At 41.8% G+C, this 23,011-nt stretch overlaps 2 protein-coding genes across 2 annotated transcripts in view; one reads left to right on the top strand and one right to left on the bottom strand.

The window, feature by feature from the left end:
- Nucleotides 1-23,011, top strand: part of LOC142108366 (uncharacterized) — a 338,760-nt gene that overhangs the window by 7,816 nt on the left and 307,933 nt on the right. The gene's annotated exons all lie outside the window — the stretch shown is intronic.
- On the bottom strand, nt 3,447-4,737 carry LOC142108686 (uncharacterized). The gene has a single exon (XM_075192529.1). It carries the CDS (start codon nt 4,723-4,725, stop codon nt 3,526-3,528), a length of 1,200 nt encoding a protein of 399 aa, XP_075048630.1. The 5' UTR covers nt 4,726-4,737; the 3' UTR covers nt 3,447-3,525.

Raw genomic sequence — 23,011 nt, 5'->3', positions numbered from 1 at the left:
CGAAATCTTTGAATCTTCAGCTGCTTGTTCAGAGACCGAAGATTCAGGATGGGCCGGAAGGATGCGTCTGGTTTTGGCACCAGGAAGAGGTTTGAGTAAAAACCTCGCCCCCGTTCTAGAGGAGGGACCTGAACTATTACTTGAGCAGAAAGGAGCTTTTGTATGGCTTCCTAAAGTGCTACACGTCTGCGGGGGCAAGAGGGGAGAGGAGTGGGCTAGATCTATGACGTAGCCCCGGGACACAACTCCTTGAACCCAGAGATCCGTCGTGGATTTCCACCACCGATCCCTGAATTGAAGAAGACGTGCCCCCACCTGATGCTTCCCCTGAAGAACTATGTCACGCGGAGGGCTTGTCTGCTGGACAAGCAGAACCTCTCCTTGCTGTACCTCTAGCTCCTCTGCCTCTAATGGCCAATGATCTAGACGCTGAGGAATACCCTCTATTAAAGGCACCCCCTCGGGAAAAGCTCCGAAAGGAACGAAATCACTCTGACGGGGCCTGTTTGAAACCGTGGGTAGAGCAGTACTCTTACCTCCTGTGGTCTCCTGAATAACCCTTTCGAGCTCTGCCCGGAATAGAGTTCGTCCATCAAAGGGTAAATTCTCTAAAGCTTTCTTAGAGTCTGCGTCCACCGACCACGTCCCTAACCATAGACGACGAGCTGCTACAGTAAGAGCCGAGCCCTTGGCATTTACCGAAACTGCATCCATGGCAGCGTTCCCTACGTACTCCGAAGTTTCTAGTACATGTTGTGCTAGATCTACTAGCTCTGTACGCTGAGTGTTATCTCTAAGGCCCTTAATCAAAGCCTCCATCCATAACTGTACAGCCTTGTTGGCCCATGCTATAGCCATATTAGGCCTAAACAAACTTCCCACAGCGGTATAAGCTGAGCGAAGAGCCAGATCACACTTCTTATCAGTGTAATCCTTAAGGGTTATCCGCTCTTGGACCAGAATAGCTGAAGATGAAGCTAACCGGGCTACCGGTGTGTCCACCCTAGGCAAAGTCTCCTATTTTACTGTGTCCTCAGGAGGCAGAGGATAAAGAGACTTACTTTCCCGGCATCATAAACTGCTTATTTGGCTTGTGCCAAGCTTCAGAAATAATCTCCAACATTTCTGGAGAATGCAGGAAAATTGCTAACTGTGCCTTAGGTCTTTTAAATAAGGATATACCCTTAGGCGCTACGGGCTCCGGATCAGCGAACCCTAAGGCATGTCTGATTCCCCAAGTAAGACTGTCCACACTCGTGGAGCCAGAATCATAGATAGCCTCCCCTTCTGGGTCGATATCTACCTCACCTTCTTCGGCTGAGGAGCGATCAGAAAGCTGATCTATTTCCAGATCTGCATCAGTAATGGCTCTCTTACCCCTCTGGGAAATAGATACTAGCCTATCTTCCCCGTGAGTAGACCCTGCCTGTGATGTGGCATTGTCGTCAGACTGGCTGCCTGCAAGTGTAAGTGGGGTAGTGTTGTCACGTACCTCTATTGCCCGCAGCATCACAGCCGTCATTTTCTCCATAGCCGAAGAAAAAGACCTCATCCAGGGCGGTTCCACCATTGCAGAGGATCCCTCCTGGGCTGGGTTGTTTCGCCTCTGAGCGTCCGCAGTACAAGCTGCGCAAAGGGCGTTTCGCTCTGTGTGGCCAACAGAAAGTTTTGTGTTACATTTTGAACAGGCATAATATACTGCAGCAGGCACAGAAGTACCCTTGCCTTTAGCTGTCCCCTTCTCCGCCATTGTTCTGCTTCTTAAAATAATTATTAAAAGAAATACAGACAATTTAAGACGACAAAATAGGAGAGTCCTGTGCTAGGAAGTCTCTGAAAGAGCACCACTCCAAATAATACAAAAGACCGTTATAGTACTGTCTGTGAAAATTCCTTTTACATGAAATAACTCACAAGACCATATAACCACATATATACACTCCCCAAATGCTCCTCTAATCATACAAGCCTGTAGCGATTAGGGCATATAAGGATATCACCGGAGGAGAGGCAGAGCAGAGGAATCTAGACAGAGCTGCATGCTTTCAGCAGTGACCTTCTCTTCACCCCCGCCGTTCACCGTGCGGTAAGACCAGATCCAGGAAGCTGCGATAACACTCCTCCCCTTCCTGGCTCTGCCCGCTCTGCCTCTGTAAAACAAAACTCGCTGGCCCCATCCTCCAATGGCCGCCTAGGAGAGTCTAATGGCGCGCTATTCAGATTTTATGCCCAGCTCAGCGCGCTCCTTACTGCAGCCGACTCACCTCTCCCGAGTGTGAGCGCTGATTTTGTCCCCAAATATGCTCGTTTGTCTAGGGAGAGCGGGGACCTGCCGGCAAGAGGATCGCGGCGGGGGGGGGGGGGGGAGGCTGATACAGCTTCACTCCCCTGCCGCTGCTAGACACATAAAAGTTGCACTAAAACACCGTTCTGTGTCCCTTCTGAATATTTTCACCTTCCACTTAGACCAATAAACCTAACTAATGGCGCCTTAGAATAAATGCCGGCAGAGGTGCTGGTAGAAATGAGCGCTAGGCTTCATTTACCTGTGCTGGGATCCAGAGTGAGCAGAGCTGAGTCCTATTCACTCTGCTGGGTCTTGCCTGGGATCCCGCGCTGCACCTGAATAGAATAAAAAATAAAAACATGTAATCCTACTGCTAGACAAAGTATAGGCAGGAGCCTATACTCGTGACCGAACTCTAAGTCACTTAAAAAAACTAAGGATCTCTCTGGAGAGGAGGGGCATAGCAGGGGAGGAGTCCAAAGATTTAACAGTTAAAGTGACAAGAACTCCTGAGCCCACTACTATACCCAATGTCTTGCAGTGTCCCCCAATGGCAGGGAAGAGAAATTAGAATTTATAAAATGTAAGAAGCTGTCTCTGGTATGTGTACTGTCAGTGGCTTCACTAGGCAGGCACAAGATGGCTGATTATCTTCTTAGATATTTTCTGTATAGAGGAAGTGAATCTGCATGATACAGGGGGTTGGGTAGTGTTATGTGGCTGCGGGGGCTCACTGTACCATTATTAACCCTGGCACATCACTCATTTAAAATTTTCACTTATGCAGTGCCAGAGGCTGGGAGACACTGTGACAAATGGAGCCCATCACTGACCAGGCTTGTAGAACAATCCCTGCACTAGTCTGACTTACTATAACCGGATCACTCTGAACAAGTCTTATTGCAAAGGTGAAATGAAAAGAGTCAATACTACTGAACTTTTATATTTCAGATCCCCATAAGATGGAGCAAAGTTTTGCACCCCTGTAGACACATCTTGACCCACTTAGCCATGGGCATACCATATAAATGAGAGCTTTTGTACAAAAATGACATCACAATATTGCATTTAGGTCGTGGGACACATTTTTCAAGCTTCATAATCAATCCCCAATGGCAATGTATTACAAGAATCAACTGTTTTTACAATATTAAGAGTACTGCAGCTCCTTGTTTCATGTCCAATTGCTTTTGTCCTATGTGATATCCAAGACCTGATTTGTTTGTTAACCATTTTCATTACTCAGAACATGGGAATGTTTTCTCACCTGCATGGGTTCTCTGATGTTTGATAAGTTTTGAGTTCCATGGAAAACATTTTCCACACTCAGAACATGGAAATGGTTTCTCACCTGTGTGAGTTCTGTGATGTTTGACAAGGTTTGACTTTTGTGCAAAACCCTTCCCACACTCAGAACACGGAAACGGTTTTTCCCCTGTGTGAATTCTCTGATGTTCAATGTGTTTTGATTTCTGTGCAAAACATTTCCCACATTCAGAACATGGAAATGGTCTCTCACCTGTGTGAATTCTCTGATGTTTGACAAGTTTTGATTTCTGTGAAAAACATTTCCCACACTCAGAACATGGAAATGGCTTCTCACCTGTGTGAGTTCTCTGATGTCTAATAAGTTTTGATTTTACGGCAAAACATTTCTCACACTCAGAACATGGAAATGGTTTCTCATCTGTGTGAGTTTTCTGATGTTCAACATGATTTGATTTGTATACAAAACATTTCCCACACTCAGAACATGGAAATGGTTTCTCGCCTGTGTGAGTTCTCTGATGTTCAACAAGTTTTGATTTATGTGCAAAACATTTCCCACACTCAGAACACGGAAATGGTTTCTCACCTGTGTGAGTTCTCTGATGTTCAACAAGTTTTGATTTCTGTGTAAAACATTTCCCACATTCAGAACATGGAAACGGTTTCTCACCTGTGTGAGTTCTCTGATGTCTAATAAGTTTTGATTTCTGTACAAAACATTTCTCACACTCAGAACATGGAAATTGTGTCTCATCTGTGTGAGATCTCCGATGTTCAACAAGATTTGATTTATATACAAAACATTTCCCACACTCAGAACATTGGAATGGTTTCTCACCTGTGTGAGTTCTCTGATGTTCGACAAGCTTTGATTTATATGCAAAACATTTCCCACACTCAGAACATGTAAAAGGGTTCTCAGCTATGTGACTTTTCTGATGTTTATGAAGAGATAATTTAACTGTACAGCTTTTCCCACCCTCAGAACATGGAAATAATGTATCATCTGTATGAGCTGTACGATGTGTAACAATATCTATGTTATCAGAATTACATTCCTTATGATTAGAGAGTTCAGATGATTTATCTGCACTGTAAAGTATTGGATGTATATTTAGGGTAATTGGGTTTTCTCCTGTAGAATCTTGAGTGATGTTGTTATCTTCCATTTCAAAATCTGTAGATAAAATCAGTTGCTCCCCCAAGATATTCTTGCGTTTACATCCATCTGCTGAAAGTAAAATAAATGTAAGGAAGGACATTGAGCTGCAGATTACAATACCCAAAATTTTCAAACTATGAGCAGGTTGTTCAGTTGTTTAATTTCAATTTGCAATTGACGAACACTTCATTACAATTATAAAAGCGCATTATCAAGCACATTGTATAGATGCAGTCATAATTGGAATTCCTGTAATGACTCAATAAACAAAATATATGACTGTTTACTGTAATACATTTTATTACTCACCGGTATCGATACCTGTAGGGATTTCCTCCTCCTTACACTGCTGATCACCCCTCACATACGTCTCTTCCTCTTCCTCTCCCTCTATAATTTTTATTTTAATATCAGTCAGGATGTCATCCTAAATAGCCCACAAAAGAATGATAATTTTTAGTCAAGTTTTTTTATTGGTATTTCAAAACAGAACATAAAGAAAATAATTATTTCTGAATAAACGTGATAGATATAAACCACCGGGTGTGACACATTACATCAAAGATTAGTAAATTTCCAATACTTATGCAGGTATACAAAAACATACAGAATAATATCAAGACTGACAATAATACAGTATATATCAGATGGCATGGGTCCCCATGGACTCATGGGCACCCCTGATCATCATCATCATCTATTTCTTTATATAACGCCACTAATTCCATAGCGCTGCACAGAGAACTCACTCACATCAGTCCCTGCCCCATTGGAGCTTACAATCTAAAATTCCCTAACATACACACACAGACCAAGAGAGACTAAGGGCAATTTAATAGCAGCCAATTAACCTACCAGTATGTTTATGGAGTGTGGGAGGAAACCAGAGCACCCGGCGAAACCCACGCAAACATGGGGAGAACATACAAACTCCACACAGATAAGGTCATGGTTAGGAATCAAACTCATGACCCCAGTGCTGTGAGGCAGAAGTGCTAACTGTTAGGAACCCCTCCAGCCAGTACAGCAAAACCCGGAGTCTGCTCCGAAAGTCCGGTGTTCACTGTTGGGACAGACTTGGCTGCAGACAGAGGGTTGTGAGATGTCCACTGGCTGGGGAGAACCCAGGAATAGAGTTACAGAGGGCGTAGAGTAGGAAGTGCAGGAGCGAGTCCAGTGAGACACCGAGTGGATGGTGTCAAGACTGATATATCACTCATTGCCACTGGAATAAATAAGGAACAGTTGATAGAGAAGTCCCCTGATCCACAATGGTTTCTGTACCGGTACTTGTCCGGAAAGGAACGGAACTTACAGTGATAGGTAAAGATGATGAAACTGAACGTAGGCAGTAGCCAAGGGTAACTACAACCCACAGTACCGGTGAGAGTCTAGAGATTTTAGGGAAATAGTTCTTAGGCGATTGCCAGGGGTAACTACAACCCTCAGTACCGGTGAGAGTACGGAGATTTAGGGGTACAGTTCTTAGGCAGTTGCCAAAGGCAAGAGGGGGCTGGACTGTTTCTGCATTATCCACAAAGAACTCTTCCCACAAGGCAACCAGATCAGGTCCCTTGCCCATTAAAGGTAACTAAAAGAGTTCAGGTTCCAGAAAGATTGACCCCCTGGTAATGGCAAAGTCTACAGACAATATAAGAGGGGAATGGTCGCAGAGTTGTATCAGTCTTTCTAATGTAAGATTTTGCCTATGAAGGCACAGGGAGGTGCCCCGGGTGGAGCTGCCTAAGAAGGGATGCGATGAGCTTGCTCCACTGCGAACTGAGCCGTAAAGGAATCCTTCCCAAAAGCTTGAATTAACCATTTCTCCAAGAAACATTCAGTACCAGGCCCCTCCACTTATTCAGGTAACCCCACAAAACGAGTATTATTGCATCAGAGACTCCCCTCACTATAAGAAAGCTTCTGCTTACATGCCAACATCTGAGCTTCCAAATTATCAATTTGACCCTTCATAGGTGCTGTAGCATCTTCTAGAGTCTCCGCTTCAGCCACTCACTATTGGATTTGTTGCATATCATGTCTGAAAAGGGAAAGGTCGGCCAGCTGTAGAAGCTGCTGCAATGTGACCTCAGGGTAAGTAGGTGAGGTTGGTGCATTAGAAACAGTGGTAGTTTGGGAGGGCACACATAATGGAGTTTCTCCAGAACTGTCAGTGGGTGTAGAGGAATAGGCAAACCGGTCAAGCCATCCGGTCAGAGCAGCATGATCATATAACGAGGAAAATACATCCCAATATAGAGGAATGGGTATAATAATAGTGTTGTATTTCATGGATAAACACTTGTATGAAAGTCTTACCATGAAAGTACCCAAGGCAGGATCATAGAACAGAGTCAAGATAGTATAGACACCACTTCTAAAAGGCAAACTGGATAATCCAGATATGGGAATAAGGTTCAATAAATAAGCTAATGACTGTCCCACAGGAGTAATATATATTAGATGTCAAGTGCCAGGATGTTATCACAGCACAAACAGGCAAGATAGCATAAGTCAAATTACAGCCACTGTGTGAGGTACCTGCATGCACTCAGAGCCTGAGGCCCAGCTGTTGGGGATCCAATCTGTATCTCAGGATGGAAGGCTGACTTGGAGCAACAGAACTGTGCAGCATGAGGACAAATCGCCGCTCTCTATGGTGGAAAATAGGGCACCACCAAGACGTCAGCCCAGATTACAGGACAGGAACAGAAAATGTCCATCCCCAGCTCCCAGGGCAGAGGGGTATAGTCTTCAGCATTGTCATGTACTCGAGTCGCACACAGTAAAGGGAAGAGCCTGAGCAAGTGTCGGCACCCGACGACCTGACAGTGATGGGTAAGTATGGTGATCTGTCTCACCACAGCAGGGGTCCCTGGGGGTGTCCGCACCAACAGTCAGCGTCGGCAGCACGGAGAGGCAGAAGCGCTGTCCACCAAGGAGTCAGGCTGCAGGGGGACCGCTCAGATAGCAGCCTCCGCACACCAGGCTGGGGTCTCGAAGAGCAGCGCGGCAGCCGCGGATCAGGAGAAGTACCCCAGAGGATGCCAAGAGGGGTAAGTAAGCTCCAGGACTAGACAGAGTCCAAATAAACCAGCAAACTCAAAATGGAGGATAAATGCAGGAATTTTAGGATGGAGAACGTAGCAAGCATACTTGTACTCCATGTATGTCCAGGACACGACCCCTTTAAGAATATTATATTAAATAATATCTGATTTAATAATGTGAGATGAAACAGAAGAATATGAGAGTATAAGATCCACGCTGTTTTTTTACAGATAATATAATAAAATCACTTTGGCATTTAGGTATTTGGCAAGACCCTAAAATGTCATCTACCTGAAACTCCTGTGAATAAAGAGTACGGAGATATCTCTCTGGGGTATTTCTGTTACTGGATCCATCTGTAGGAAACACACAGTGACTGATTACATTGTTTATACAAGGAGAATATGTGACTCTTGTCTGTAATAAGTGTTTATTACTCACCTATGCTGATTTCCTCCTCCTTACACTGCTGATCACCCCTCACATACGTCTCTTTCCTTCCCTCTATAAATTCTAATTTAATACCAGTCATGACGTCATCCTAAACAGCCCACAAAACAATACAAATATATTTAATAATAACTGATTTAATAATTTATGATGAGACAGAGGAATGTCAGTGTATATGATCCACACAAGTATTTTTTTTACAGATCATATATTGGGAAATTCACTTTGGTATTTGGCGAGACCCTAAAATGTCACCTACCTGTGGAATACTGTGATTTTCCTCTGTACAATCCTGTGAATAAAGAGGACACGGACATCTCTCTGTGGTATTTGTGTTACTGGATCCATCTGTAGGAAACATACACTGAGTGAATACATTGTTTATATGTGATTCTCAGATGATGTGTATCTAGGTGGCCTTCAAAACTGTTCTCTCCCCTACAATAAATGAAAATCTCCTCTTACCCAGTGATTTGAGAATCCAGTGATTCTCCATCATTACGTCTTTGAAAAGACTCTTCTGCAATCTTAAATACGTCCACTCCTGCATGGATAAATAGACAGTGACATCCCAACACTTTATAGGAAGCTAATACACCCAATGATACAGTCATCACGCAGACACATCCCCTGGTGTTACTGTATTATGTCACATTCCCAGCAGTCACCTCTCCAGTCACCAGCGGAATGATCTTGTTGATCAGTTCCAGGATCTTCTAGTCATTGTTTCCCTCATATATCAGTGAGTGAGGTGGAGGAACCGTGATGGGACTCTGGGTCCTGCTCAATACTCCTGACACACTTGAGGGTGGCCCACCAAATCTCTTTATTACTACGGTGTAATCCTGTGAAATGAATTGGATAAAAAGATAAATGAAGCTCCATGTATTTGGAATTTTTAGGAGTTAACTACAATACAATAATAGTATATTTTACAAATACAACCAATATCCTATATGTAACTGTTTCATATATACATGAGTGTATATAGCATTTACATCTACTGCAGCTCAGTGGGCTCACCTATCACCCAAACCTTCAGTGGGTTCACCTTTAAAGACAAGTTTAAAGTGGGTTCTTGTAGTAGACAGAGGACTCAGAATGGCCAACCTACGGAAGATAATAGGAGAAGTAAGTGCTAGATACATTCTACTAGACAGTCCATATAGGAAACACTTACATGTAGGACAGGGGTTGGATTTGTAAAACTAGCCCTTCTTGTCCATTTTGCACATTTAAAAAGTCCAGGAAAGTGGAAACATTCTATAATCGTAAAACTTACAACTAAAAATATAGCAAAATCTGTAACTCATTTTAATCAGAGTTGGTATTTCAGCAGTTTGAACAGTGTAGTAAATCGTACAACTCCAGTGAGTAAAACATAACCTAGCACAGACCCGTTGGGGTTGCACTAATTTAAAAATCAAAATCCATTCCTAATTTTAATAAAGCATTCACTACGCTAATATTGAAACTGAGGAAAAGACGCACAATCCATGGCCTCCTATGGCCCTATCACACTACTTAATTTGGATATTAAGCTGCTGGCTAAAATCATGGCCACTCGTTTACAGTCCATTTTCCCATCACTCGGTGATTGAAATATGTATAAGCCATCGCGGCGGTGGCCTCCTCGTCCTTACAATATCCTTCCAAGAATATACAACTTAGCCTGGACGCCAATAAGGCGTTTGATGCAGTATCCTGGCCCTATATGTATGAGGTACACAAACGTGGGGCATTCAGAGAGGATTTCACTACTCTGATAGGGCCTGAGTCATTAAGGAACGTATCTCTGTTATTTGTGTGTATCATACGCATTTCCCTTCTGCGCATGCCCAGAACGAGGACACTCGGCCGTCAACGAAAGCAAGTCCGCTGCGTATGCCAACGCAAATGACAGTTACGACGGTCTACGGTTCTTTTGAGATTTCATATTCCACATATATATTGTACGCATCCTGCAGTGTCTGGTCTAGTACAGCAGAGTGACCCTACGCCCATAGTCATCACCACACGTATCCTGAGATCCGCTCCTTGCCGACTCCAGGAGTACGCAGAGATGATTTATGTAACGTTGAGAACAACTGCACGATGCGCTCTGTATGCTGCCTTAATGACTCAGGGCCATAAGCTTTTTCTATTCTTGCCCAACCACCTCTCTACTAATCAATGGCCTGATTGGAGAGGCGGCACCCATGACGAGGGGTACACGTTAGGGCTGCCCCATGTCACCCTTACTCTTCAACCTAGTACTTGATCCTATGCTTGAGACCTACATACTGTATTTCGGGGCGTCCGTGTTGTATTTATCAAGCTGTCCGTTTGATAAATCCCTGGCATTATACCTGATCCTTGCTTTACCTGACGCTACTTGGCTAGAAACATAGCAATTAAATTGGCGTAAAGCACTATCCCATATCTAGGTATAGAACTTTCTAAGAACCTTGGTCTCTTCTATCAACATCATATCTCGAAAGTTGTTGGGAACCTAGTAACAAGGTTGAGGGCTGGGGTCATCTTTGTCTTTACTTAATGGGTAGAGCAAATTTACTTAAGATGAAATCCTCCCCTAGACTTGTAGAGTATTTCAAAACTTCATTTGGGGGGAAAAAAATCAAGAATTGGGCTATTGAAACTTTAACAACCCAGGACTAATGCTGGATTTCATTTGGCCAATATAGAACTCTATAATCAGGCTGCTCAACTTCAGTACCGGAGGGATTTGATACAAGGGTCTGACACCTATGCGGATACCTCACCAGAACAAAATTTCCTCCCTGGCCTAAAATTGACTGCTTTCTTACATCTACATGACCACAAGGTATCAGCGACAGTTCTTGACAACCACCATTTTATGTCCACTAGAAAATTGTGGCACATCATACATACATTGAAACTAAAACCTTACTTATCTATCCATCTTCCTCTATTTGGGAACCCTAGTTTTTAGAATGGAGAGGCTGCCTAGCTATTCACTATCTAGAATGACGCGGGGGTTAGAACGGTGGGGCAGTTCCTTACTCAATCTAAGAAACCCTTGACTTTCCAACAAACAGGGAACCTGCACGACGTGATTAGACCGTGCAACCTAGACTTTTACAGACTCACATTATGCAAGTGTAGTGACCAGACCATTTTCTCAACAGGATTGGGACCCACCCGCTCTACTATGATACATTGAAAACGGGATTGGATGGGACGCTTTGTACCTACTAATTTTTTACTTCTTTACAGCTCACAGTGTGTGTGATGGGACCTGTTTTATTCCTTGTTATATATCACTATATAGATTATTATCCTTTCTATAATATTCATCCATTATAAACAGTGCATGTGCTGGGAACTGTCTTATTACTCTTTATATATCACTATATAGATTATTATCCTTTATATAATAATAATAATAATAATAATAATAATAATAATAATCACCCATTATAAACAGTGTGTGTGCTGGGAGCTGTCACATCCCTCTGCATATATAGTAATTACAACATCCCTCTCCTCTATATAATAATAATCTCCCATTATAAACAGCATTTTATATGAGCTGTAATGTCTCCCTATACAGACTCCTCTGTATAATAATCCTTCATATCTCTGCTCTCAGCATAATAATAATATATTGTTAGAAGATATTACCTCAGCCTTGTACAGGTCCTGGATGTTGTTGATATATATGAATGAGTTAAAGCTGCTCTCCAGGTTGTAAAATGGCTCCTGCAAGAGTATGTGACCACGCCCCCTCTGGAACGTCACTGGTACATAACTGTATCAGCTGTATTGTGTCTGGGAGACTAAGGGAAAATGGCCGCCGCTGTTCTACATTAAGGACAATGCAGTAATACAGTATTTTACTCTAGTGATAACATTGCTGCTAGTCAGCTATATGCTACGTTCATTACTAGCTGTTAGAAGCTAAATCCCTTTCAGATAATTCTGTGACATCACGAGGTCATGTGACTGCTGTAGTCACATGGTACACAGTGCAGGAGCTGCTGCTGGATAACTTCCTGTTCCTGTGTAGTGGAGGAAAGGTAAGAAGGAGAAGTAGTGATGTGATGGGGAGGGGACATGTGTGACTAAAGGTGCTGGGCAGAGAGGGGACATGTGTGACTAAAGGTGCTGGGCAGAGAGGGGACATGTGTGACTAAAGGTGCTGGGCAGAGAGGGGACATGTGTGACTAAAGGTGCTGGGCAGAGAGGGGACATGTGTGACTAAAGGTGCTGGGCAGAGGGGGGACATGTGTGACTAAAGGTGCTGGGCAGAGAGGGGACATGTGTGACTAAAGGTGCTGGGCAGAGAGGGGACATGTGTGACTAAAGGTGCTGGGCAGAGAGGGGACATGTGTGACTAAAGGTGCTGGGCAGAGGGGGGACATGTGTGACTAAAGGTGCTGGGCAGAGAGGGGACATGTGTGACTAAAGGTGCTGGGCAGAGAGGGGACATGTGTGACTAAAGGTGCTGGGCAGAGAGGGGACATGTGTGACTAAAGGTGCTGGGCAGAGAGGGGACATGTGTGACTAAAGGTGCTGGGCAGAGAGGGGACATGTGTGACTAAAGGTGCTGGGCAGAGAGGAGACATGTGTGACTAAAGGTGCTGGGCAGAGAGGGGACATGTGTGACTAAAGGTGCTGGGCAGAGAGGGGGCATGTGTGACTAAAGGTGCTGGGCAGAGAGGGGGCATGTGTGACTAAAGGTGCTGGGCAGAGAGGGGACATGTGTGACTAAAGGTGCTGGGCAGAGAGGGGACATGTGTGACTAAAGCATGAGGCATGTGAAGGAGAAGTCTCTTCCCCACACGGCCCCTCCTCAAACAACAATAACCTGACAACACTTGCTAACTTTTCTCAGATATTCCCCATGACACGTATTACATGATCTTTTCCCTGACAGGCCTCCTGCCCACAATCGTGTCTCGCTGCTGCCCACCAGCTTTTACCTCACAGGCCCCGCTGCCTCAATCCTGACACCTCTCTTACTTCAAAATGAAAGAGGCGCGTTTTATTTGAAAGAGGAGTAGATCCTTAGCAGTGAATGAGATAATAATACAGAGATCATTGTTGCCATAGATGTTGGGGTTTTCTTTTTTTAACTGTATCTAGTCAGAGTTTAGTTAGATGATATTATCATTACAGGCCATTAATATAATTGCTTTTGTCACAAACTGTACATAAGACACCTCAATTATCTCACAAAAATAACAATACATCCAGATTTCAATGCACTGTTTTTATGTGGCATACTTCAGCCTTCTCACTTATCCATAACTTTAAGTTTTGGTATACTTCAGGCATTAATTGGGGATACCAGGAACCACTGTAGTATATTGTAGGGAACAGGCGAAAGGGCCATTTAAGACATCCTAGAAGTTCACCGACACTCCTCCTGCTCTATACTCTTCTCTCCTGTTAGGCCTTCAGTTTAGATTAAGTGCCCCCCCCCCCCTTCACAATGCTGGGTAACTCTGCGGGACCTAGGTATAGACGCTACAGATGTTCCCAGGTAGTGATTGCAGGAATGGCCGTCACTGCTTCACAGTGCTCTGTAGTGCACAGTGCTGGAAGATAGGTTTAGCAAGTTGGAATGGCTACTTGTTAGTGTTGGGGCAGCTTCATGTTTCCTTAAGGGGCCTGGGTCAGGTGGGGGTTACTGGGTATATATAAGCCCCCACTGGGCACTGGATGTGTGGACGGTGAGTCCTTTTGTACAGCTACAAATGCATTTTTTCTTGTACTACAAAGCAATTTTTGTTACATACCATCCAGACTGCTGCAACCTCCAACTTGCTGTAATGATATCTTGGTACCCTACAGTCCATTCAAATAGTCGCTGCAGGAATAACCTCCCTACTCTCCATCATTAATTACTGTTCTGCTACTGAAATCATCTTGTTTTCCATTTTAATTATCTTTTCATTGCAAAAGTATTTAGAGCTGGCCAATCCATTTCCACCTGTTATATCTATTATCACAATCTGTACGTACCCACCATCTGCTCACGTTGACGCTTTATTTTTCCTAGGGTACCTCCGCTCTCAGGACTGCGACCCTTCTTGAATGCTGCCCCTGGAAATCTTCACAGAATGTCTGTCTGTCATGTATGGTCTCTAACTGCAGGACCCTGCTGAAAGCTCATCTGTTTACCGGACAGTTCACATAGTGCTTGTGACTTACTTCTCCCAGAGCTGCGCTCCAGAGGGTAAAAGGACACGTTCTGGTGCGGACTGTTATGTGTTTTCTTCTTTAAAGTATCCGTTCATCAAGCGATATTAACGAAGGAGTACACAAGAAACATAATAAAAACAGTTTAATTATTTTATTTCTACTCCTGAACTTCATGTTATTATCCCACCTGATGAATTTAACGCAAAGAGTGATAGTTGTGTTGTCACTTGTTATGATGAGGACCAGCAAGTGGAATATATAACCTGATATTGTAAATGGACGTTATCAGACATTTGTGTGCGCTGTTACATACTACAGACAGCTGAGCTTTGTAATATATATTTGAATATTTTGTAACCAATACATAATGTGATGTAAACAACATACTGAAAGCAGATTTTTTTTTTTGTATATTTGAGAGTGAAGGGTTGTTATAAAGAAGTTATTTCTTTCACCATTAATATTACAGCATCTTTATTATTTTGCCTGCTATACTTTCTCCAACACATCTCAATCTTTAGTATATCAAGTCTGTATTTTACCTGTAATTTCTATGCCAGCCAAGGTTCTCCCCCAGCAGTGGAGGACCCAGGAGGGGGTGAGTGATCCAGGGGCTGGCGGGACCACCACACTCATTGGGGTATATTTACTAAACTGTGGGTTAGAAAAGGTGGAGATGTTTGAAAGTAACACGGCCTGTGCACTATTACTGTTACTACGGTAATACTGCACATTATTACCGCTAGTGCGGTAAGTTTTAACGCTGTTTGTTTTGCTCAGGGAGCAGCGAGCAGACGTCCGGGTTCAAATTACTGTTATCAACGGTGATAGTGCAGAAGCCGATTGAATTCCCCCCTAGGATGATCTTGTTGTTAGATGTGTACACATTCATATGAATTGTTAACGAGTAACCACAAGAGAAATTAGCTCTTAAAAGTTTGTCCTCGTATGTACATTTTATCAAAATAAAAAATAAATGGCTAAACTAATGTTATTATTTTGTTAGGGTGACTTGGAACCAAATTCAAGACACGCTGCCCACATTATACTATCATGTTACTTTGTACTGATACTACCTCAGTGATATAAGACAGTAGTAGACTTACAAGATTTCAATCTTGAATCAATATAAGCCAATATGTATACATGGATATCCTCCTGGAATCTTGTCCTCTTACTGGATCTCCTTTATGATAGGTGCTCAAAAGACAAGTGACAACTGACCTGACAAGGCACCAAAGAAGCATAAAAGCAATGTATAATACAAATATTGGCTTATATTGATTCAAGGTTGAAATCTTGTAAGTGTATATCCAATAGGGGATTGAGAACACCCATCACGTGGTGTTTTTGTCGTAATTATCAACCCCCACTGGATCCTTGGGATATTTAGTGGTTTTCGGTGTAACCACATATTATATGTTACGCTATGATATGATTTTATCTTTTCACTTTTTTTTATGTGACCATAATCGTGGTGAATGCCAGAAATCTGAAAGTTACTTTGATCACTGCAAACTTCTGGAATTTGTGGAAGACATACATCAAGATGGAAAGAATATATATATATTATTTCACAGTTGACTCTTTAAAACTGTTATTTTAGCACATTGTATGTGGATTGTGTGTGTGTGTGTGAGAACAGAGGCTGCTTTCAGTTGGCCTGCGCAAATATACCAATCTTTTTATTGTATTATAATCAACAATTGTCTGAGACGCAAGAGGAACCAAGTATGACAGCCAGCATCCTGCTGCACAGCGGATTACTAAAGCCATGACAGCTATGTTATCACTGGATGTGAGTCCAATTTCCCCATCAATGCATCAGGTTATAACCGATTAGTTGAGATCATGTGTCCACGTTACCAAATTCCATCACAATCTTATTTCTTCTTAACAGCAATTGCTGTACTGTGAGGTTAAACAAAAAGTCCTTCAGTCCCTAGAAAATGTCATTGTACCGACTGTCCACTTAGCTACAGATATGTGACAAGCGGTACTGGTCAAACAAAAGACTATATAACTGTGACAGCCCACTGGGTTGTGTATAATACACAGTGTCAGGTCATTCACCGCACCCTGCCATATAGCCGCTCACTAGGACAGATGTGATGCTGCCCCTCACACACAATTACCTTCACAGACAAACATTTAGATTGTAAAAGCAACATATATAAATATATATAATATATATATATACAGTATATGCATTTTGTTTGTGGGGGGAGGGGGGGTGCTGCTCACAATCAAACAGTTCCCTATTTTTCCCCACTAAATATTTCAGATGTCGCTGATACTGCCCCTGGCACTACTGTCATCAGATTTAAACATCTTTGATTTTAAAATTAAGAAAGAATAGTTTTTGTTAACTCTTAAATAGTTTAATAATATACCCATCTGCTATCACTTCTAAATGGCAGCTGAGAACAGGAAGGACGGCTATACATTGAAGATATCGATCCAATACTCACGAGATCTGACATTTTACATGAAATGACATTTTGCCTCATTTTCAGATCGGAATTTGGAGCAAGACACTGAGTCATGTCTCAATTCGACTCTGTACCCTAAAATTCCTGTCTATCTAATTCTATCTCCGTACCGCTCATCTCTAGTGAAACATAAAAAAACAAAATGTGGGGGAAAAGTAAAAATTCTTCTTGTTTCACACACAACAATGAGAAATACCCCACTAAGTAGTCTTATGCCAATATATAGATAGTTTTTTTTATAACATAACCATTCAGGTCATGGCTTCACTTCCCTATAATTCACACAGTTCATCCATGTTACACATATGTACATAACTAAGACATAGGGCTGTCATACATATGGCCATTTACAGTTACACAGCTCTCAACCAATGGCTGATCAGGGATTACTGGGCACTGAGCTACCTGGGTTGGTGATGTCACAGAATTCTCTTCAATCTGATTGGTTGGAAACAGCTGTTTACACTTGAATTTCAAACAGAGCATCAGTCATCTCCACAGGTAATGTAACAAGACTGGGACGGGGATTATATTATAAATGGGATATATTCAGGGGGTGAGAATAATTTACAGTCTGTGTATTCCTGGTTTACCCATCTCTAAGCCCTGTGTTAATGGCTTTAGCCTGGTAACAATATTTACAGTACAGTATAAGTATGAAAACTTGGACCTGATTTTAAACCCAAATATCTCTAAGAATTGAAAGGTGAACACAAAGGGGAACATTTTCTAAAATGGTTTTACAGAAAATGTGTATTATTATTATTATTATTATTATTATTATTATTATACATTTTTAAGGCCAACTGTGCTTTACAGATTAGTGAGTAAAACATGTCATACATGAAACAGGTACATACAATATAGATAAAATAAAAGCCAATATAAAAACCAAGGGTAGGGAGAGAGCTTACAATCTAATGAGAACAATCAAAGTGCAGCAAATAATGTATAAGCCAAAAATGCCCCATAGCTAATAAAAAATGCCCCAGTTAGTGCCTTGTGCATTTCCTACACCAGGTCTGACGTTCTATGGGCCCTAGTGATAGAGAACCAAAGATGGATGGAGAGAAAGGGGGTGAGTGGAAAGTAACAGAGATTTGAAAGGATGAGGAAGTAATGGGGTGAGGGGAGAAGGATGAGCGAGGGGAGACAAGACAAGGTTGGGGGTAAAGTGTAGAATACATTTAAACACAGTGGGCCTGATTCATTACGGAGAACAAAGCAATAAAGGACTATATTTGATCCTAGACAAAACCAGGTTAAAATGCAAGGGGTGCAAATGAGTTTATTATTTTGCATATAAGTTAAATACTGGCTGTTTTTTCATGTAGCAAACAAATACTTGATAGCTTTATTTTTACACCGAATTTTAAAGCTGAACTAGGACATGCCCTACCCCTAAATTTACCTCACTCTCCAATGCAACATGGTTTTGCCAAGGTGCAAAGTTACTCATTTATTTTGCTTTTCTTTCCTTAATGAATTAGACCCAGTACCTTTGGGACACATTTTTTGAGACCTGCTTTTAGTAACTTTTTTTATTAAATAATGAAGAGCTCTGAAAGTAACCATGTTTTGAATAATTTTCCTAACAACAGATTGATCGCTAAGTCTGACAAGAGACAGAAAAATGAGTGAAGACAAGCCTGTCATCCACAGTTCTTCCAGATGTAAGAAAAATATAAATGTGTTCATTAGGGCGGGGAACCCAGTGGTAATATCAAACAAGAATTTAATACGGACATTTAGGGCACCCAGTGGTACACCCAGCACCCCCCATCCCCCATCTTTCATGTAAGTCCGATGTAACTTGTTGAGTCCTGAAGCCGCTGTCAGCATGTTCTGTTACAGACAGATAGCGCTCACCTTCCGGTCCTGCCCTGGTCTCTGGCTGTAGGAGAGCAAACTGCCAGTTAGGGGTAAGAGAAGAACTGCTCCGGGCCCTGACAGGAGAGTTTGCAGGGTAGTTTGTTTTCTATGATTGTCATCAAATTATGGCTCCATTTGTGTGTTTATTAACAGATTATGGCCCCGTTTTCTATGACTGATGCTATAATCCGGTGACAATTTTTTAACGTTATCACAAAATATTATATGGGAGCTGCTTTACATATATAAAATAGCAGATTTCCTCCAACTGGATATGGGCTTTTTCTGGTAAGATATATTTTGGTTCCTCCCTATATCATGTTTGCGCCAATGCCTCTCAGTATGTGTTTTTTCCTTGTTTATGGTATAGTTTCACCACAATTGATAAGCAGTATGGTAGTTACCTCCCAAATGTCCCAATTTCAGCAGAAGAGTCCACTATCCTGCCCGGGGACATATTTGTCCAGCTTGTGGGAATGTTGGGATAAGGGCGATAGCTAATGACCACGCCCTCACCGTGCCTTGACCACGCCCCATCAAGATGTGGTCATGTTTGTCTACTTTGTATGTCCCTGTATTTTGTATACTCTGTTTTTCCCAATACCTGTTCTGCCGATCACTGTGTCATATTACATATCAACTACGATAGTAATAATAATTAATGGGATTCATGTACTAGCCAAGGTCCACAGTTATGCCGCGGTAGCTAGCTTTTCCATGTAGATCAGTTATGGACTCTCTATCGGCATAGGCCACATTCTAATCGGAAAATTTCACAGAAGCGATGTTCAAATTGAAAGTCCCTTATCCCTCCTGAGTGTCAGACGGTGCAGACTGGATCTACACACAAGAGGGAGCTATTGCACACAAAGGAACGCACATAAGAGACAACTGGGGAGGAACTAAGGGTGGAAGGCACAAAACAAGAATAATGAACAAACACATGGATGAAGATCAGACACAAAAGGATCATGTTTAACAGATTTTATATTGCTAATACCATGGGGTAAATTAATGATAATTTATAGTAAAACAAAGTCACCCATCATTGAGAATATATTAGCTGATAATGAATATTCTTGTCTCCCTAGTGCCAGAAGCTGTAATGGAGACCCTCGTTGGAGATCCCAATGACACCTCCCCGAGGAATAAGGAACACATCTCTGGACATTCCATCGCTGAGGTTAAATGTCTTGTCTACTATATTATATATGGAAGATCGTTGTTCAATTCTAAATTGAGGCACAGGTTAAGCTTCAACACATGTGACAATGCGCTTATGTTGTAATATTGTTACATTTTAGTTATATTATAAGTAATATTCAGTCTTTATTCCATGCCTCCCAACTTTTGCAATCCCCGAATCAAAACAAAACACAGTTTGCAGCAGTGCGTCCATAAATGGAGGTGTGGTCACATCACAATGGGTGCGTGGCCACACCCTCATGGGCACCCTTTACCATCCTCCCCTAACAACGCCAAAGATTTTAGTCTCTTCTATGTATAAAGATGTACATGTAATATTATGGGCCAGATTCATGTTCAGACTTATCTTGCGTGAAATAGACCTGCGCTTGCTCCAAAACAGACTTTACTCCAATTAACGCAATTGCATGTAATTCATGTCCAAAGCAAATGACACTTACGACTGCCTACAACACATAAGGGAACAATGGTGGCAAGGTTTTTCTCCTGGACAAAACCATGTTACAATGCAAGGGGTGAAAATATGGTTATTATTTAGCACATAAGATAAATACTGGCTGTTTTTCATGTAACATACAAATACTTGATAGCTTTAATTTTACACTGAAATTTAAAGTTGATCTAGGACATGCCCAACCCCAACTATAAATCTACCATGACATTTTAAATTTGCCTCCCACTCCAACGCAACATGGTTTTGCCAAGATGCAAAGTTACTCCTTTTTTTACTTATTTTCTTTTCCTTAACGAATCAGGCGTATTGTATGTACAATATGCATTAAGGAGATCTTGATTTATGTATTTAATGTAAAAAAATATATAAATATGATTATACTGTTTAGAGTTGTTTATAAAAGATTTTCTAGGCTTTATTTAAATACCTTATATTGCACATACGCTTGTGTGTATACTGCGCTGTGCTCTGTTAATGTACAACATGTAACGTTTAGGCAGATTGCACTTACACCCAGATTCAAACTGAAACACATCTTGATGTCCGCTTGGATTTGAATATGGGTTCCGTGATCTTTTCTTAAGAGCAAGTTAGGTGCAAGTTGCTTTCGGGCTTGAATCAGGCCCTATATGAGCCTCCTTTTCAAGGTTCTCATGTTTCCTTAACATGATCCTCACCAGGTAGTGGTCCAGGTACCAGTTATTCCCACCAATGGTTCTTTAACATCCATCTTGCAAAGAGCCTGTGGTATGAATCAGCAGTCATTTTTATACCAGTATCATGTAAATTTCATCACTTAAATTCAAAGTTGAAATGTATTAATAGTCTCTAGTAACCTCTGTCCTTGTTATTCCAATTCACTGGCTTTCCTTTGTATTGAGAGTCATTCATTTGTTTCCCTCCTACAGTATGTTTGTAATGACATTTACTTTTTATTTTCCCGGTTGTCTTAGGAGAGTGTATCAAGCCCGAAGTCACCACCACAGGGATTTTATGTGGGCTCCAGCTCGGAGGTATTTTATACATATATAACTTTCTAAAGATATAAGTCTTTCCATCAGTGGACTCTTCATTTTATATTTACTTATTTTACACCAATGGTATATGGTTGAGGTTGAAGCCATAGGTCCTGGTGGTGATGTGATGGTGGGTGGTCTACAGCAACATCAAACTGTGTGGTGTGGTAAGACAAAAAATGAAATCCAGTCCCCTGGATAAGTGTAATTAAAATGATTGCCCCCTTGTTGTTCATAATTAATCCCTAAATGATATTAATTATTATTAGTGCCCCCTTGATGATTATAAATTATAATAGTGCCCCCTTAATGATATAATTATTTTAGGGTTTCTCTCTTTTTTCGTCTCTCTTGTGTCCAGCACCTGTTCACGCAGTGTGTGCAGGGAGGCCCCTGGACGTGACGTAATAACGCTGTCATACTTAGGGGAGCCGGGGGCCCCTGCATACAGTCACATCTGGGACTAGGTGCTGCTGGCAATTAAGATGGCAATTTTTAAAGGAGAACCCCGGCGTGATCTGTGTATCTGCTAAAATGTAACATTCTCAACTTGTATAAGTTAATGGTAGATGCAACTTATTTAGGAAATAGGACAGACTGTATAGGCGAGCATCACATATCTGGGGTTAACCATATTTACTTTTTATGTTCCCGGTTGTCTTAGGAGACTGTATCAAGACCGCAGTCACCACCGCGGGTATTTTATATGGGCTCCAGCTCGGAGGTATTTTCTACATATATAACTTTCTAAAGATATAAGTCTTCCCATCAGCGGACTCTTCATTTTATATTTATTTATTTTACACCAATGGTATATGTTTGAGGTTGAAGCCATGTGTTGAGAGACTTTCATTTCTAAAACCCATATACTTCCTCCTACAATATGTTTGTAATGACAATTACTTTTACTGCCCCCGATTGTCTTAGGAAGATGTACCAAGCGCCGGATCAGCACCTCCAGGAGTACATTTGGATTCCAGCTTGGCGGTAAGTATTGTCTAGGTATACAGCTTTCTAAACATATAAATCTTCCCATCAGCGGACTCTTCACAGATTGAATATGGTTGAGGTTGATGGGGCTTGTTAGCGGTGGGTGGTCTACACCAACAGCGAGCTGGGTGGAGGGAGGGCTGGAGCAAAGATGAAATCCAGTACTTCTCAGGTACCAGATGCAAACATCCGATCTCTATTATCTGTCTGCTAATATGGGTCATTTCTATATCTGACCTTGAGAAAACTATCCTGTTCATTCGTCACAATGACCGAAATATACTGTCTCCCGTTTTCTTTCTTTTCCTGGATTCATAGAACTCCCTTCCACTTACTTGTATACGTATGAATGGAAGAGGTGTAACATAATCTACAAGAGTAGATCAGTTAGATATGAATATTCCCAACGGTCTGTGAGGTCATTTTGGTGAATGATGTTTGAGAACAGAGATGTCTCATGTTTATAATGACATTTACTTTTTCTGCATCCTGTTTTCTTAGTGTTGTGCACCAACACCGGATACAGCTTTAGAAAAATATCTTCTGAATTACACCTTTAAGGTATGTTCTAGATATACAACTTTTTAAAAT

The sequence above is a fragment of the Mixophyes fleayi genome, chromosome 12, assembly GCF_038048845.1.
Source record: "Mixophyes fleayi isolate aMixFle1 chromosome 12, aMixFle1.hap1, whole genome shotgun sequence".
Lineage (NCBI taxonomy): Eukaryota > Metazoa > Chordata > Amphibia > Anura > Limnodynastidae > Mixophyes > Mixophyes fleayi.
Note: the sequence above shows the minus strand (reverse complement) of the source record. Positions and strands in the feature narration are given on the sequence as shown.